The sequence below is a fragment of the Podarcis gaigeae genome (assembly GCF_964106915.1).
Source record: "Podarcis gaigeae genome assembly, chromosome: 13".
Lineage (NCBI taxonomy): Eukaryota > Metazoa > Chordata > Lepidosauria > Squamata > Lacertidae > Podarcis > Podarcis gaigeae.
The window spans coordinates 12,787,956-12,806,944 of record NC_139689.1 but is presented as its reverse complement, the minus strand read 5'-3'; the positions used below and the strand labels follow the sequence as shown (position 1 = coordinate 12,806,944).

General features: G+C 39.3%; 1 protein-coding gene across 1 annotated transcript; it reads left to right on the top strand.

Moving 5' to 3' along the window:
• Positions 1-935: 935 nt before the first annotated feature.
• On the top strand, positions 936-18,728 carry LOC310830778 (vomeronasal type-2 receptor 26-like; the record flags this gene model as incomplete). Its single annotated transcript, XM_083710618.1, has 11 exons — positions 936-993; positions 1,573-1,768; positions 3,595-3,745; positions 5,085-5,312; positions 6,398-6,402; positions 10,560-10,874; positions 13,102-13,393; positions 13,759-14,613; positions 15,547-15,774; positions 16,474-16,600; positions 17,827-18,728. 11 exons carry the CDS (start codon positions 936-938, stop codon positions 18,726-18,728), a joined length of 3,357 nt encoding a protein of 1,118 aa, XP_083566744.1.
• Positions 18,729-18,989: the final 261 nt, after the last annotated feature.

Genomic DNA, 18,989 nt, shown 5'->3' with positions numbered 1-18,989 from the left:
AGGCTGTGACCTAAACCAGTCAATGGATATACTTTCCTTTCCTTTTATTAAATCCCAAAACTTATTTAGATTCACCAGGAGGAGGAGGAGGAGGAAGAAGAAGAAGGGGAGGAAGAGGAGTAGTTTGGATTTGATACCCCGGTTTACCACTACCCTGAGGAGTCTCAAAACGGCTAACAATCTCCTTTTCCCTTCCTCCGCCACAACAAACACTCTGTGAGGTGAGTGAGGCTGAGAGACTTCAAAGAAGTGTGACTAGCCCAAGGTCACCCAGCAGCTGCATGTGGATGAGCAGGGAATCAAACCCGGTTCAGCAGATTACAAGTCCACTGTTCTTAATCACTACACCACAGTGGAGAGTTCCTTGACCAAACAAAAACTATTTGACAGAAGTCCCTCTTCTCTTATTCATGCAGATCATTTGCAGAAGATTATTAATCCCTCTCCATTCATCAAATGACTGACCAGATGACTGGGGAGGGAGAAGCTGAACCACCAACAGATTGAAAACCTGTGTGCATCCCAGGGTTGTCTTATTTAAGCTGGTGTCAAAATGGTGGGTTCTTGGAAGAGGGGGGGATTAAAACACTGTGGGCTGGGTAGGCAGGTACTGAGCTAACAATGTAAGAAAGATCAGGAAGAAAGGGCCATGCTTGTAAGCCACTCTGTTCATCACCCTCTTCTCCTGTATTATGAGCTCCCAGGACCAGGTCCTCTATGAGACACTGTGAAGTGGTTGCCTCAGGGCAACAGGCTCCCAAATATGCCAGGTGCTTTGCTCCTCTGCTGGTGCAGTAGTGCCCCCCTACCATGGCCTTGCCATTTCTTCCATTGCAGCTTGCCTGTTGCCTGTAGCAAATTGGTGACAGCAAGCAGGCCATGGTGCAGCCTGCAGGAGTTATAGGGCCTAGAAGCAGTGGGTGTGGGGGTCCACAATGGCCGAAGAGCAGAAAGAGGTGGCAAGTACTAGGCAGAGGCAAACACCCAGTAGTGGTGAGTGTTGGATGCTCAGAAGCAGGTGTCTGGTGGAGGCAAGGAAGAAGACATGGCAGCAGGATCAGGGGTTGGGGGCACTGCCACAAGTTTTGTCTCAAGTGGCAAAATGCCCCTGCCTGACTCTGCATACTCCTATACAAGGGGACAGCTGCCCCTACTCCATGGCAATTGAAGTTCCCATTTGGATTTAGATTCTTTCTCACTTTTTAAATTCAGCCCAAGTTTGAAAAAACTAACAATCTTTCTTTCTTCTCCTCCCTCCCTTCCTTCTTGCCTTATTTTTCTGTTGGCCTCATCTTGCTTTTTCTTAGCTCACCTGCCTCTTGCAGTCCCATAAATGACCACAGGTGGCTTCTACTGAGCTGTAATAACTACATTTTCCTCTGTACTAGCACAGAGAAACCACAACAGTATTGATTTATAGCCTTCCACCCACCTGATTTTTTTCACTGACAGGTGCTTCCAAGTCAACCTATGGTGTGATTGTTCCTGCCACTTCAGTAATCATGTTAGAAGAATCAGATTGGTGGCTGGAAGGTAGATTTTCCTTCAATGTGGTACTATTTGTGCTCTCAGTATTTATATTCCTCCCCGATTTGGTATGTGACACTCCTATTGCCACATGCACCATTGGTACTCCTCTTTCTATTACGCACAAGTATTATCATTCAGGAGATCTCATCATTGCTGGAATTATTTCTCAATTCTACGTGACATTTGAAGAAATGGATATCGGAAGACATCCATCTGAGACACTGATTGATGAGATCATGTATGAAGTAGCTGCTTTTAATCCTATCATAATATCCACAGGCATGGTGATCTGATGTCTTTGGGTTTATATGGGTGGGAAGTGATTGTTGAAAAGACAGCCGATCTGCTCTTAGAGTCTTCTTGGATGAGGCTGTATCTCAGTTTTTTATGTTAGCTCTTTCCATGCAATTTCATTGTAGGGCTCAGGATTTCCATGGCACATGTTATAGTTGATGGAGGTTGACTGGAATGAAACATTAGTGAGGTGTAGATAGGCAAAACTTTGATCAGATTTTATTGCTGTTTGAAGTATTTAATTTAACAATGGAATTCTGTTGTTGTTGTTGTTAAATTAATTTATACACCGCCCTATGCCCAGCGGTATTATTAGTAGTAGTAATAGGAGTAGCAGTAGTTCAGCAGCAGCAACAGCTGATATAATATTCAATTTGATAGCAAAAGCAAAAGCAAAAGCAAAAATTCTTACTAGCCATCTACCCTTACCCCAAGGCTCTTCCCAGCACAGGAACTCTGACGGCTCATCATTCCATTACCAGTGACAGTTTTCTTGCTTTCTGCTGGAGTGCTGTCCTTTGCTGCACAATATGCTATAAATAAAATCTGGATGCAATAAGCTACCCTTGTACCAAATTAAATATTTAAAGTAAAAAAAAGTACAGGTGCTAGCGAATTAAAATTATTAAAACATTACCTGTTCCAGTAAACTGGAATTTTCAGGCTTGTTTGCATTTTACCCAATATTTTTCACAGAGGCCTAAAGAGTGTACTGCATTCCTTATATTTAATGAATTGTGTGATATACAGCATATGTAAACCCTATATGTACAGTAGGTGGGCAACTATATAAATATATATGTATATATGAATAGCACTTTCTAAAATTACAGCAAGATGAATCTCCAATACAGGATTGATCACGAATGGTATCTTCACAATTCTCTGCACTGGAAACATATTATCTTTGTTTGTGTTTCTTTGTGTCTGAACATGCAAGCAATGTTATTAGCAAGCATATATTGAAACTGAATGTTACACGTTTCATATTCAGAAGCAGACGCACTTTGACACAGCATACCAATCTCATTGCAGACCCTTCTTCCAAAACTATCAGCATATCATGGCTTTGGTATATGCTGTAAAGGAGATCAATGAAAATCCACAAATGTTGCCTAATATTACCATGGGCATGGACATCTATAATAGCTATTTCAGAGCAAGCTGGACCTACCTTGCTTCAATGGACCTTCTCTCCACACAAGGAAGATTTATCCCTAACTTCAAGTGTGATGCCCAAGACAATGCAATAGCTGTTATCACAGGACCAAATTCTCACATCTGTCATTTCATGGCACACATTCTTAACATCTACAAGATGCCACAGGTAGGATATGCATATAAAACTAGGATTTACGAATAATTTACTCCTCAGTGCTCTTGTACATGAATTTTTGTGTTTGCAGATAGAAAGCACCAGGATTGAAGGGAACAAAGACATAACCTTGAAATATGCTCATAGGTCAAAAACGAATGTACTCAAGGAAAATAATTCTTCTCTTTTTTCATTTGGGTGGAGATATTATAATAGATGAATATGTATTCCTCTTGAGTGAGTAGTTCCCAACAGGCTTCAGATGCTCTTGGATATGATTCATTTTCTAGATCTTCATTTAGGGTTCAGGTGCAGTTGTGATACTGAAATGGTATTTCAGACACAAACCCTCCTATCTCCTCTTTATGTGTCTTAGTTTGGATTGGGGTGGTTTATATAAGTAATGACAGTGGAGAGAAATTTATACAGAGTGTGCTCCCCATGTTTTCACAAAGAGGTATATGCTTTGATTTCATAGAAGAACTGCCAAAAGAATCCTTTTCCAGTGAGTTCGATGGAATAATGGATGGCTTTATTCGAGTACACAGAATTATGCTGATGAGCAGTGCCAGCATTGTGATCATACATGGTGATATTCAGCTCACGGTAATGCTTAGAGTGAGTCCAGAGTTTGCTAAATATCAGGGCATAAAAATGAACAGTAAAGGTAAAGTGTGGATTATGACAGCCCAGATGGAGTTCACATCAATTCCCTTTCAAAAAATGATGGGTTTAGAGGCCTTCCATGGAGCTTTATCCTTTTCAGTTCCTTCCAAGCAGGTAATAGGATTCCTGGAATATCTTCAGATGAAAAACCCTACCTTGGAAAAGGAAGATGGTTTTATCAGGGTCTTTTGGGAAAATGCATTTGAATGTTCTTTCCCCATGAATGACACCACAGATAAAGAAATGTGTACTGGAGAAGAGAAGTTGGAGACTCTTCCTACCTCTGTTTTTGAAATGAGCATGACTGGGCATAGCTACAGTGTCTATAATGCTGTCTATGCTTAATGCAGAATGCTGTCTATGCTTAATGCAGAACAGGACATCATACCTATCTAACAACAAGCCAGGATAGTGCCATAGGTCAATGATAGAGCACCTGCTTTGCACATAGGAGATTTCAAGGTCAATTTTTGACAAGCTCAATTAGAATGGTAGGATCTCCTTTATGAAATTCGGGGAAGAAGCTGCAAGTTCATGTTGATAGTACACAGAGAAGATGGTACAGTGGTCTGACTCAGTCTAAGTCAGTATCATTATAGAAACCCTACCTCATAAAAGCTTTATCTGTTTGGAACAGCATTTCATTGTTCCTTAACGCAACAATCTATGTAAAAAAAATAGGTAAGTCAGCACTGGGAAGGTTAAGCTTGAGAATCGGCCTACTGTTTGAAATGAGGATGACTGGGCAAAGCCACAATGTCAGTAATGCTGTCTACACCCTGGCGTATGATTTGACAGCCATACCTTTATTTATCAAAATTCTAAAGAACAGTAATGGATGGGAAGAGGTGGATACTTCTGACTCTACAGCCATGGCAGCTAATGTCCTGAGTACATTACTACAGAGGAATCCATCATAAATCCATCTTCAACAGAAGGCCATTAAATGTCTGTCTACGTCTTAAAGCTAGAGTGTTCACATCTGAATGCTATTTTTTATGCCATAGTTTTCCTTCTGAGCCAATTTGATACTGCTCCTCTGCATTCAGTTCCCAGTGAAGACTATGAAACCAATCACCATTGTCAGACTTCTAAACTTATTTGCCAGTGATGTGTAAAAGAGAGTTCTATTTTCCATTCTCCCAATTCACTTTGCTTGTTCCTTAGATTTGTTTTCTATTGGCAAGACCACTAACCATAGTTTCCAAAAGGTCATCTGTCATCAGTATATTTGCCTATCATTGTGCATTCTTGATGGTGTTCCTTTGCTTCCATTTAGATCCACCACTATCTGAGAAGTGCCTCGTTTAACAACAGTGCTGGGGAACAAGTCACTTTTGATCAAAGTGGGCAAGCTGTCACTGGGTTTGATATTGTAAACTGGATCACATTCCCAAACCAGTCCTTTCTCCGAGTCAAAGTTGGAAAAGTAGACTCATTGTCTACCAAGGACAAAGGGTTCACAATTTCTGCAGATGACATTGTTTGGCCAAGCATGTTTAACCAGGTACGTCAGAAACATTTCCTCAACCTGGGGGAAAAGAACCAGGATCACTTATTGGCGTGGGGGGGGGGAATACATGGGTCTAACTGTGGCTTTAACAGTGGAGTCAAAGCACAGGAATCATGGCTAGTAGTCACTGCTAGATTTATCCTCCATTAATTTGTCTTATCCTCTTTTAAAGGCATCATTGTGTCCTGTACAAATGAGTGTCACATGTTTAGCTAGCAATGCAGATAGACAGACTTCCTTCTGTGTGTCCGGAATGTTTCAACATTCAGCTCCATTGAATATTCCTGAGCTCTAGTGTTATGAGAGCAATGGATTTGAAAATGATTTGAAATGGTAATTTGTTATTTTATTTATACAACTCTCTTACTTTTATTATAGATCCAGTTGTTCTTGATCTGTTTTTATAGTATAGCAAATTTCTCCATGAAGCCTCATGAGCAGCAATTAATAAATAAAAAAGATAAATAAATAATAACAATTCATTTTGTCTTTATCTGCACTGGTGCGTATTAAGAGGTGTTAGCTGTCCTGGGATGAGAAATAGTGAGAAACAGGATGCAGAACTTCTTGAGTAAAGCAAATCAGTAATAAAATATTTGGTCAAAGCATTTGTAACTGTGAAGAAACCACCGAAATATAAAACTCCCAAAAGAGAATTTCTGGACGTGAGAACATTTCTGCTTTTATTTATTGACAGGCACAACCCCTTTCTGTGTGTAATGACAATTGCCACCCAGGGTATAGTAAGATAAAGTTGGAAGGGAAGCCATTTTGCTGCTATGGTTGCCTCCCATGTCCTGAAGGGAAGATTTCAAATCAGCGTGGTAAGAAATGCAATGTAGAGCATTTGTTCAAAAATAATAAGCAGTATCCAAGTACTTAGATGTGCTTGGACAATGACTTTTAACCTTCCCCTCCCTTGTCTCTCTATTATTATTATTATTATTATTATTATTATTATTATTATTATTACTACTACTACTACTACTACTACTATACCACCCTATACCCGTCGGTCTGTTCAAGAACAGCCCTGGAACCTCCTAAATCTATTCTGGGTTTTCCCCTCTGCTCTCCAGAGCAGGTAAGAGGTAGATGTGGAGAGAACACACAGAGAGAAGAGATCCTTGCATTTCATTGCACAACCAGAAATTCTTGTGCCACTGCATCTAATTTGATGCTGACTGCCCATTGGAATTAATCCAAAATATTGATGTATATATCAGGCTCCATTGGCATTGATTGATTATTTATTTATTTATTTATTTTTGCTAATTCAAAGGTGATATAACCATTGCTGATGTAACAAGTCACGGCACCGTATCTTTTTCTAACAATTTTCGTAAGGGCTTTATGTGGGTGGGATTTTTTATAAAAAAGTTGTTAACTTTTAAAAACGTTTTAAAACGTAGTACTATATTTAGTTGTATGGCATCTGAAACATAGGGGGAAGAGTTGGTAATAAAGTGAAATAAAACTATTCAAATCTAATATAGCACATGATTTTAGATAAATATGGTGGATTTAATCATATCCAATCTGGTGATTGAGGGCATTCCTGGATCACTGCTAATTTGAGGTTTTTGGCAGACATAATTCTGGGTAATGTGATCATCCATAACTCAGTGTTATGGCAACTGATCTGCATACAGAAGGTCCCAGATTCAATCCCAGCATCATCTGTCTGAAATGCTGGAGAGCCATGGACAGTCTGAAGAGAGAATTATGAGCCAGAGAGATCAATACTCCAATCTGGTATAAGGCAGCTTCCTCTGTTCCTATGAGAAGATTTCCCCAATATAAAGACACTTTCTTAGTATAAGGAAGATGCTTCTTCCACCAAATGAAACAGCTTCCTCCAAGGTAGATAATGGGGCTGTTTGGAGGAAACTCCACTCAATGTAACACTTAATTTTTTTTGAAGAAAAAAGCACGGCTTTTAGATTTATGTGAGCTTCCTTGATTCAGGATTTATACTATTACTGCTTAAATACTTTAGTGCACTATGTATTGCCGTTTTTATTTTAAAGAAAACCATGTTTTCTTTTCCAGACATGGATGAGTGTTTTCAATGTCCAGAAGACCAGTATCCAAATGACCAAAGTGATTCCTGCATTCCAAAATATATAAGTTACTTATCTTATGAAGAACCTTTGGGAATATGTTTTGCTGTTTCTGCTCATTCTTTATCTGTTATCACGTTCTTTGTACTCAGAGTCTTCATTAAGTACTGGCACACTCCCATAGTCAAAGCCAACAACAGGGACCTCACCTTTGCACTCCTAATATCCCTCCTGCTCTCCTTCCTTTGCGCTCTGCTCTTCATTGGCAAGCCTAATAAGGTGACCTGCCTCCTTCGACAAATTACTTTTGGTCTCATCTTCTCAGTGGCGGTTTCTTGCATATTGGCCAAAACCACCATAGTGATCTTAGCTTTCATGGCTACCAGGCCAGAGTCCAATATCAGGAGATGGGTGGGGAATAAATTGGCCATTACCGTTGTTCTTTCCTGCTCCCTAATTCAGGCCAGTCTTTGTTGTGTGTGGCTGGCAACATCTCCCCCTTTCCCAGATCTAGACATGCACACGATGACTGAAGAGATTGTGCTGGTATGCAACGAAGGTTCCGTCACCATGTTCTACTGTGTCCTGGGCTTCATGGGCTTCCAGGCCATAATCTGCTTCATTGTGGCTTTCCTGGCTCGGAGGTTGCCTGACACATTCAATGAAGCCAAGTTCATCACCTTCAGCATGTTGGTCTTCTGCAGTGTGTGGTTGACCTTTATCCCAACCTACCTGAGCACAAAAGGGAAATACATGGTGGCTGTGGAGATCTTCTCTATTTTGACTTCTGGTGCTGGGTTACTGATCTGCATCTTTTCCCCCAAATGCTACATTATTCTGATGAGGCCTGACTTGAACAAAAGAGAACAGCTGACAAAGAGGCCAAACTGAATTCTTTACTTTGCTCATTCCAAACCTGTGTCTCCATAAACATATTCTAAACACTAAATCATGTTTAAATGAAAAGCCCATCTGGGGCATGTTGATTATTCAGGTACCTTCACTTTCTTGAGTTTAGTGACTGGTAAACAATGTTTTGTTTCCTGGAGCTTACCCAGACAGGGAATTTTAAGGATGTATGTGTATTATAAAAATACTGTTTTCGTTCATAAAGTGATAAATTTCATGTCAATTGGATCTTAATGTGGTTTTTGTGTGGAGTGTTTATGCAAACTGCATAGAGGTTTTAGTTGATTAAGTAGTATATACATTTTGTTAAATTAATGAATGATTGACGGGTAACATCTGAACTCAAGGGACCTATTCCAATCATGGTCCTGGTTCTATTCTTCCAGAGGATGGGCTATTTTCATTCTGTAATAATGTTTTATCAAAATACGCAGCAGCACATTTCTCTTCAGAGAATATCATCCCCAAACTTTAATTGAATGCATGCTTGCCACACCCCAAGAAGATGAAATAACTGCTTCACATCAAGTGACTTGCAAGAACCAATGGGATCTAAAAAGTGGGTTGCCAGGAGAAGACTTTCCCACCCTTTGTCTGGTGCCAAACAGGGAGAAGATCTGGTCAAAAAGAAAGATTTGCAATGTAAAAGTAACTCAAAGGCAATATATTCCATTTGGAGCAAAGCAGCAAAATAAAGTAGACAAATGTCCTATTATTAGTCTGGTCTTTATGTAAAAATTCAGTTTTCTGAACATAAATAATTATGCCTAAACCTTGGTATACGCACTAAAGTTTCAGATATCCACACAGGTGGATTTTATTCATTTCAATTCTTGTTTGTGTTTTGTTAGTTGGTGGCAGAAACCATGACGAGAGGGAGGGGAATGGAGATTTGGATATCAGGCAAATCAGGGAGCAGAAGACAACAGACAAATCTGTTGTTTCTTTGTCTCTCTTTTGCTGGTTGGTTGCTGCCATTTTAAGAAGAAACTATGGTAGGGTTGGAGGGAGATCACATATTAGAAATGCTCTCATAGGAAAGAATAAGCTTGTTATGTGAATGGTCATCTAACAAATGATTACCTGGGTACTCATGTGTTCAGAAAGTAGGTCCTGTATGTAGAATAAAACGCCACTCACTTTCCCCGGACTTAACCAGTCCCTCATCTTACCACACTTTCAGGACAGTTTTACTCTCAAGGAACAACCCTTTTGTCTTTCTTTGCTCTCAAACATTACTGTCCATCCTTGGACTTTAATGTGGCTGCAGAGCAGAATGTCTGATGATTCGCTAGCTGAATTAATTGAGACGCTTGTTCCATTTGAAGGAGCAGCTGGTATTCTTTGAAATCCCACTTGATTAGAAAATGCATTCATCCATTTATGTGTGCAATTCAAAAGTTGGTTTGTATTATTATTAGTACACCCAGTTGGGGGTGTTACTCTTGGTTTGCTCCTATATTCTTCACTGTAAACACCATATAGTTTTTAGGTAGATATTAGAGAAAGATCAAGGTTAAAACACATTCTTGTACTGTGATATGTCAGGATACATTCTGTGTTTGAATTTTGCTTTGAAAATTTGTAGCTATACATTGGTTGTTTTGAGAAGAATGTCATCTTTCAAATTTATTAATCGTATTTTGAAACCATCAATTTCTATTCCTCTTTTCATGCTTCATTTTGTTGCAATTTATTTCCTTTGTTGCTGGTGCATTCCCACTAATTTGAACTCCCCACCTCCTCAAAAAATAAACACCCTAAGGTGCCAGATAGTCACAGTCTTTCTCCACATTTTCTTTATCCTGGCTGCTAGAAATGGAAAAGAAACATAGAGCTGAAATACAAGAGATATTCAGGAGAGGATTAAGTTTCCTACAATGGAGAACTTCAGTGTTGAAGAGTGAGCAGCCATCAAAAAGGTTTATTTCATTCTTCTCTGGGCCAAACTTGGTGTACAAACAACATTGTAAAAAAGTTTATCAAAGTATTATTAATACTTAAGAAGCAGGATGAAAACTTGGATGGATGTTGTTGGTATCACCTGTGTCACCCTACCATGACTATTGAATTGTATTGGCTCATGCGGCCCATAATTATCAAAATTGCCATGTTTAATTCTACTTCTTTTCAAGTCCCTATAGATTTCCTGTGAACACAGAAAAACAATGAAGTTTGAATGATGTTGTTAATATTCCTTGCTCCATTTGGAGCTGGGTCTAGAGACAGATTTATAGCCTTCCACTCACATGATTATTTTCATTGTCAGGTCTTCCAAATCAACCTATGGTGTGATTGTTCCTGCCACTTCAGTAATCATGTTAGAAGAATCAAATTGGTGGCTGGAAGGTAGATTTTCGTTCATTGTGGTACTATTTGTGCTCTCCGTAATTGTATTCCTCCCTGATTTGGTATGTGACACTCCTATTGCTACATGCACCATTGGTACTCCTCTTTCTATGACGCACAAGTATTATCATTCAGGAGATCTCATCATTGCTGGAATTATTTCTCAATTCTACGTGACATTTGAAGAAATGGATATCGGAAGACATCCATCTGAGACACTGATTGATGAGATCATGTATGAAGTAGCTGCTTTTAATCCTATCATAATATCCACAGGCATGGTGATCTGATGTCTTTGGGTTTATATGGGTGGGAAGTGATTGTTGAAAAGACAGCCGATCTGCTCTTAGAGTCTTCTTGGATGAGGCTGTATCTCAGTTTTTTATGTTAGCTTTTTCCATGCAATTTCATTGTAGGACTCAGGATTTCCATGCCACATGTTATAGTTGATGGAGGTTGACTGGAATGATACATTAGTGAGGTGTAGATAGGCAAAACTTTGATCAGGTTTTATTGCTTATTTTATTACTTAATTTAACATTGGAATTATTATTATTATTATTAGTAGTAGTAGTAGTAGTAGTAGTAGTAGTAGTAGGAATAGAGGTGGTAGTGCAGCAGTAGAAATTGTAAACTAAGGTAATTTGATAGCAAATTTTTATTAGCCATCTTCCCTCACCCCAAGGCTCTTCCCAGTATGTGGAAGGCACAGGGACTCTGGCAGCTCATCATTTTATTAGCAATGAGAGTTTTCCTGCTGCTTGTCGGAGTGCTGTCCTTCATTACACAACACCCTATAAATACCTATCATAGACTTAGGAAAACCAGGATGCCATAAGCTACCCTTGTGCCAAATTGAAGTATCTAAGGTAAAATATATATAATGCTAGTTCTAGAAAATTAAAACTGTTAGTTGCTGAAAATTTATGGTTGGAACATGCTGTGGCATCCGAGCTGTGAGCAAGTTCATCCAAATATGTATATGTATCATCCTGCTGGAAAGTCATCTGAACCAGAGTTATACACAATCAACAAAGAGAAAGTTAAATCCCATAAAGGTAATGAATTTCTTGCACACCGAGGCACACTGGAAGAACCTTAAAATTTTACAATGTATTAAGCAAAGTCAGAGACCAGTCCCATTACCTTGATGTGGTTTTAGGAGTAGTAGGGAGTTTGCCCGGATGTTACAGAAGTGACTGAGTGCCCCATCTCTATGCGTATACTTTAATACTCTCATTATTGCACTAGATATTATTAGTCATTGATTCTAATCCTGCTCATTTCATTTGCCAAGCTACTTCCCCTCGCTCCATAAATTCAATGCATTATTGAGAATGATTTAGTTTTTTATCATGCACCCTTCCCCCAGATCTGGTGGTTCTTTAGGTTGCCTTTACCATGTGTCCAGCTTGAACCAGATGACCTTTTAGACCACAAACTGTGCTTGCAGTCACTCCCACAATATCCATCCCAGTAAACTGGAATTTTCAGGCTTGTTTGCATCTGACCCAATCTATTAACAGAGACCTATTGAGTGTACTGCTTTCCTTATATTGAATAATAATAATAATAATAATAATAATAATAATAATAATAATAATAATTTTTATTTATATCCTGCCCTCCCCAGCCAAGACCGGGATCAGGGCGGCTATCACCAGATATAAACCAATTGATTAAAATACAACTTAAAAACTAGATTAAAATATAACATTAAAATGCAGCCTCATTTCAGTAGAATCAATTGTGTGATATACAGCATATGTAAACTATATATGTAGATATGGAACTATATAAATATTTAAGTATATATGCATAAAAAAGGTAAAGGACCCCTGACAGTTGAGGCGAATCACGAACGCCTCTGGGTTTGTGGTGCTCATCTCACTTTACTGGCAGAGGGAGCCAACATTTGTTCACAGACAGTTTTTCCAGGTCATGTGGCCAGCATGACTAAGCCGCATCTGGCGGAACCAGAGCAGTGCACGGAAACACCGCTGCAGCATTACCTATTTATCTACTTGTACTGGTATGCTTTTGAACTGCTAGGTTGACAGGAACTGGGAACGAACAACGGGAGCTCACCCTGTTGCAGGGATTCTAACCACTGACCTTCCGATCGGCAAGCCTTTGGCTCAGGGGTTTAGACCACAAAGCCACCCGTGTCCCATATATGCATAGCACTTTCTATAATAATAATTTATTATTTATACCCCGCCCATCTGGCTGAGTTTCCCCAGATGGAATTTTAGTTTTCTAAAATTCCAACAAGTTGAAATACAGGAATGAGTACTAATGCTTCTTCACAATTCTCTGCAATGCAAACATATTATCTTTCTGTGTGTTTCTTTGTGTGTGTGCAAGCAATGATATTAGCAAGCATATATTGAAATTGAATGTTACACGTTTCATATTCAGAAACAGACTCCCTTTGACACAGCATGCCAATCTCATTGCAGACTCTTTTTCCAAAACTATCAGCATATCTTGGCCTTGGTATATGCTGTAAAGGAGATCAATGAAAATCCACAAATGTTGCCTAATGTTACCCTGGGCACAAACATCTATAATAGCTATTTCAGAGCAAGCTCGACTTACCTTGCTTCAATGGACCTTCTCTCCACACAAGGAAGATTTATCCCTAACTTCAAGTGTGATGCCCAGGACAATGCAATAGCTGTTATCACAGGACCAAATTCTCACATCTGTCATTTCATGGCACACATTCTTAACATCTACAAGACGCCACAGGTAGGATATGCATATCTAACTTGGATTTACAAATAATTTACTCCTCAATGCTCTTGTATGTGGATTTTTGTGTTTGCAGATAGAAAGCACCAGGATTGAAAGGAACAAAGACATAACCTTGAAATATGCTCCTAGGTCAAAAATGAATGTAATCAAGGAAAATAATTCTTCTCTTTTTTTCATTTGGGTGGGGATATTATAACAGATGAATATGTATTCCTCTTGAGTGGGTAGTTCCCAACAGGCTTCAGATGCTCTAGGATATGATTCATTTTCTAGATCTTCATTTAGGGTTCAGGTGCAGTTGTGATACTGAAATGGTATTTCAGACACAAACCCTCCTATCTCCCCTTTATGTGTCTTAGTTTGTATATGGCTCTGCTCCAATGACCACTGGCAACCCTGAAGCTGCTTTCTTCAACCGGATGTTCCCAAATGAGGACCATCAAACCAGGGGAATTCTTCAGTTGCTGCTGCATTTTAACTGGACATGGATTGGGGTGGTTTATTTAAGTACTGACAGTGGAGAGAAATTTATACAGAGTGTGCTCCCCATGTTTTCACAAAGAGGTATATGCTTTGATTTCATAGAAGAACTGCCAAAAGAATCCTTTTCCAGTGAGTTTGGTGGAATGATGGATGGCTTTTCTCGAGTACACAGAATTATGCTGACGAGCAGTGCCAGCATTGTGATCATACATGGTGATATTCAGCTCACGGTAATGCTTAGAGTGAGTCCAGTGTTTGCTAAATATCAGGGCATAAAAATGAACAGTAAAGGTAAAGTGTGGATTATGACAGCCCAGATGGAGTTCACATCAATTCCCTTTCAAAAAATGATGGGTTTAGAGGCCTTCCATGGAGCTTTATCCTTTTCAGTTCCTTCCAAGCAGGTAATAGGATTCCTGGAATATCTTCAGATGAAAAACCCTACCTTGGAAAAGGAAGATGATTTTATCAGGGTCTTTTGGGAAAATGCATTTGAATGTTCTTTCCCCATGAATGACACCACAGATAAAGAAATGTGTACTGGAGAAGAGAAGTTGGAGACTCTTCCTACCTCTGTTTTTGAAATGAGCATGACTGGGCATAGCTACAGTGTCTACAATGCTGTCTATGCTGTGGCACATGCTTTGCAAGCCATGCATTCATCCAAATTCAGACACAAAGAAATGGCAAATGATGGGAGAGGGATTCTTCTGAATCAGCAGCAGTGGCAGGTAATATTTTGAGGGCCTTAATGCAGAATAGGACATCATACCTATCTAACAACAAGCCAGGATAGTGCCATAGGTCAATGATAGAGCACCTGCTTTGCACATAGGAGATTTCAAGGTCAATTTTTGACAACCTCAATTAGAATGTTAGGATCTCCTTTATGAAATTCGGGGAAGAAGCTGCAAGTTCGTGTCGATAGTACACAGAGGAAGATGGTACAGTGGTCCGACTCAGTCTAAGTCAGTATCATTATAGAAACCCTACCTCATAAAAGCTTTATCTGTTTGGAACAGCATTTCATTGTTCCTTAACGCAACAATCTATGTAAAAAAAATAGGTAAGTCAGCACTGGGAAGGTTAAGCTTGAGAATCGGCCTACTGTTTGAAATGAGGATGACTGGGCAAAGCCACAATGTCAGTAATGCTGTCTACACCCTGGCGTATGATTTGACAGCCATACCTTTATTTATCAAAATTCTAAAGAACAGTAATGGATGGGAAGAGGTGGATACTTCTGACTCTACAGCCATGGCAGCTAATGTCCTGAGTACATTACTACAGAGGAATCCATCATAAATCCATCTTCAACAGAAGGCCATTAAATATCTGTCTACGTCTTAAAGCTAGAGTGTTCACATCTGAATGCTATTTTTTATTCCATAGTTTTCCTTCTGAGCCAATTTGATACTGCTCCTCTGCATTCAGTTCCCAGTGAAGACTATGAAACCAATCACCATTGTCAGACTTCTAAACTTATTTGCCAGTGATGTGTAAAAGAGAGTTCTATTTTCCATTCTCCCAATTCACTTTGCTTGTTCCTTAGATTTGTTTTCTATTGGCAAGACCACTAACCATAGTTTCCAAAAGGTCATCTGTCATCAGTATATTTGCCTATCATTGTGCATTCTTGATGGTGTTCCTTTGCTTCCATTTAGATCCACCACTATCTGAGAAGTGCCTCGTTTAACAACAGTGCTGGGGAACAAGTCACTTTTGATCAAAGTGGGCAAGCTGTCGCTGGGTTTGATATTGTAAACTGGATCACATTCCCAAACCAGTCCTTTCTCCGAGTCAAAGTTGGAAAAGTAGACTCATTGTCTACCAAGGACAAAGGGTTCACAATTTCTGCAGATGACATTGTTTGGCCAAGCATGTTTAACCAGGTACGTCAGAAACATTTCCTCAACCTGGGGGAAAAGAACCAGGATCACTTATTGGGGGGGGGGGAATACATGGGTCTAACTGTGGCTTTAACAGTGGAGTCAAAACACAGGAATCATGGCTAGTAGTCACTGCTAGCTTTATCCTCCATTAATTTGTCTTATCCTCTTTTAAAGGCATCATTGTGTCCTGTACAAATGAGTGTCACATGTTTAGCTAGCAATGCAGATAGACAGACTTCCTTCTGTGTGTCCGGAATGTTTCAACATTCAGCTCCATTGAATATTCCTGAGCTCTAGTGTTATGAGAGCAATGGATTTGAAAATGATTTGAAATGGTAATTTGTTATTTTATTTATACAACTCTCTTACTTTTATTATAGATCCAGTTGTTCTTGATCTGTTTTTATAGTATAGCAAATTTCTCCATGAAGCCTCATGAGCAGCAATTAATAAATAAAAAAGATAAATAAATAATAACAATTCATTTTGTCTTTATCTGCACTGGTGCGTATTAAGAGGTGTTAGCTGTCCTGGGATGAGAAATAGTGAGAAACAGGATGCAGAACTTCTTGAGTAAAGCAAATCAGTAATAAAATATTTGGTCAAACCATTTGTAACTGTGAAGAAACCACCGAAATATAAAACTCCCAAAAGAGAATTTCTGGACGTGAGAACATTTCTGCTTTTATTTATTGACAGGCACAACCACTTTCTGTGTGTAATGACAATTGTCATCCAGGGTATAGTAAGATAAAGTTGGAAGGGAAGCCATTTTGCTGCTATGGTTGCCTCCCATGTCCTGAAGGGAAGATTTCAAATCAGAGTGGTAAGAAATGCAATGTAGAGCATTTGTTCAAATGTAATGGGCAGTATCCAACTATTTAGATGTGCCAGGACAATGACTTTTAACCTTCCCCTCCCTTGTCTGTCTATTATTATTATTATTATTATTATTATTATTATTACAACTACTACTACTACTACTACTACTACTACTACTATACCACCCTATACCCGTCGGTCTGTTCAAGAACAGCCCTGGAACCTCCTAAATCTATTCTGGGTTTTCCCCTCTGCTCTCCAGAGCAGCTAAGAGGTAGATGTGGAGAGAACACACAGAGAGAAGAGATCCTTGCATTTCATTGCACAACCAGAAATTCTTGTGCCACTGCATCTAATTTGATGCTGACTGCTTATTGGAATTAATCCAAAATATTGATGTATATATCAGGCTCCATTGGCATTGATTGATTATTTATTTATTTATTTTTGCTAATTCGAAGGTGATATAACCATTGCTGATATAACAAGTCACGGCACTGTATCTTTTTCTAACAATTTTTGTAAGGCCTTTATGTGGGTGTTTTTTTTTAAAAAAAGTTGTTAACTTTTAAAAACGTTTTTAAATGTAGTACTTTATTTAGTTGTATGGCATCTGAAACTTAGGGAGAAGAGTTGGTAATAAAGTGAAATAAAACTAATCAAATCTAATATAGCACATGATTTTAGATAAATATGGTGGATTTAATCATATCCAATCTGGTGACCGAGGGCATTCCTGGATCACTGCTAATTTGAGGTTTTTGGCAGACATAATTCTGGGTAATGTGATCATCCATAACTCAGTGTTATGGCAACTGATCTGCATACAGAAGGTCCCAGATTCAATCCCAGCATCATCTGTCTGAAATGCTGGAGAGCCATGGACAGTCTGAAGAGAGAATTATGAGCCAGAGAGATCAATACTCCAATCTGGTATAAGGCAGCTTCCTCTGTTCCTATGAGAAGATTTCCCCAATATAAAGACACTTTCTTAGTATAAGGAAGATGCTTCTTCCACCAAATGAAACAGCTTCCTCCAAGGTAGATAATGGGGCTGTTTGGAGGAAACTCCACTCAATGTAACACTTAATTTTTTTTGAAGAAAAAAGCACGGCTTTTAGATTTATGTGAGCTTCCTTGATTCAGGATTTATACTATTACTGCTTAAATACTTTAGTGCACTATGTATTGCCGTTTTTATTTTAAAGAAAACCATGTTTTCCTTTCCAGACATGGATGAGTGTTTTCAATGTCCAGAAGACCAGTATCCAAATGACCAAAGTGATTCCTGCATTCCAAAATATATAAGTTACTTATCTTATGAAGAACCTTTGGGAATATGTTTTGCTGTTTCTGCTCATTCTTTATCTGTTATCACGTTCTTTGTACTCAGAGTCTTCATTAAGTACTGGCACACTCCCATAGTCAAAGCCAACAACAGGGACCTCACCTTTGCACTCCTAATATCCCTCCTGCTCTCCTTCCTTTGCGCTCTGCTCTTCATTGGCAAGCCTAATAAGGTGACCTGCCTCCTTCGACAAATTACTTTTGGTCTCATCTTCTCAGTGGCGGTTTCTTGCATATTGGCCAAAACCACCATAGTGATCTTAGCTTTCATGGCTACCAGGCCAGAGTCCAATATCAGGAGATGGGTGGGGAATAAATTGGCCATTACCGTTGTTCTTTCCTGCTCCCTAATTCAGGCCAGTCTTTGTTGTGTGTGGCTGGCAACATCTCCCCCTTTCCCAGATCTAGACATGCACACGATGACTGAAGAGATTGTGCTGGTATGCAACGAAGGTTCCGTCACCATGTTCTACTGTGTCCTGGGCTTCATGGGCTTCCAGGCCATAATCTGCTTCATTGTGGCTTTCCTGGCTCGGAGGTTGCCTGACACATTCAATGAAGCCAAGTTCATCACCTTCAGCATGTTGGTCTTCTGCAGTGTGTGGTTGACCTTTATCCCAACCTACCTGAGCACAAAAGGGAAATACATGGTGGCTGTGGAGATCTTCTCTATTTTGACTTCTGGTGCTGGGTTACTGATCTGCATCTTTTCCCCCAAATGCTACATTATTCTGATGAGGCCTGACTTGAACAAAAGAGAACAGCTGACAAAGAGGCCAAACTGAATTCTTTACTTTGCTCATTCCAAACCTGTGTCTCCATAAACATATTCTAAACACTAAATCATGTTTAAATGAAAAGCCCATCTGGGGCATGTTGATTATTCAGGTACCTTCACTTTCTTGAGTTTAGTGACTGGTAAACAATGTTTTGTTTCCTGGAGCTTACCCAGACAGGGAATTTTAAGGATGTATGTGTAGTATAAAAATACTGTTTTCGTTCATAAAGTGATAAATTTCATGTCAATTGGATCTTAATGTGGTTTT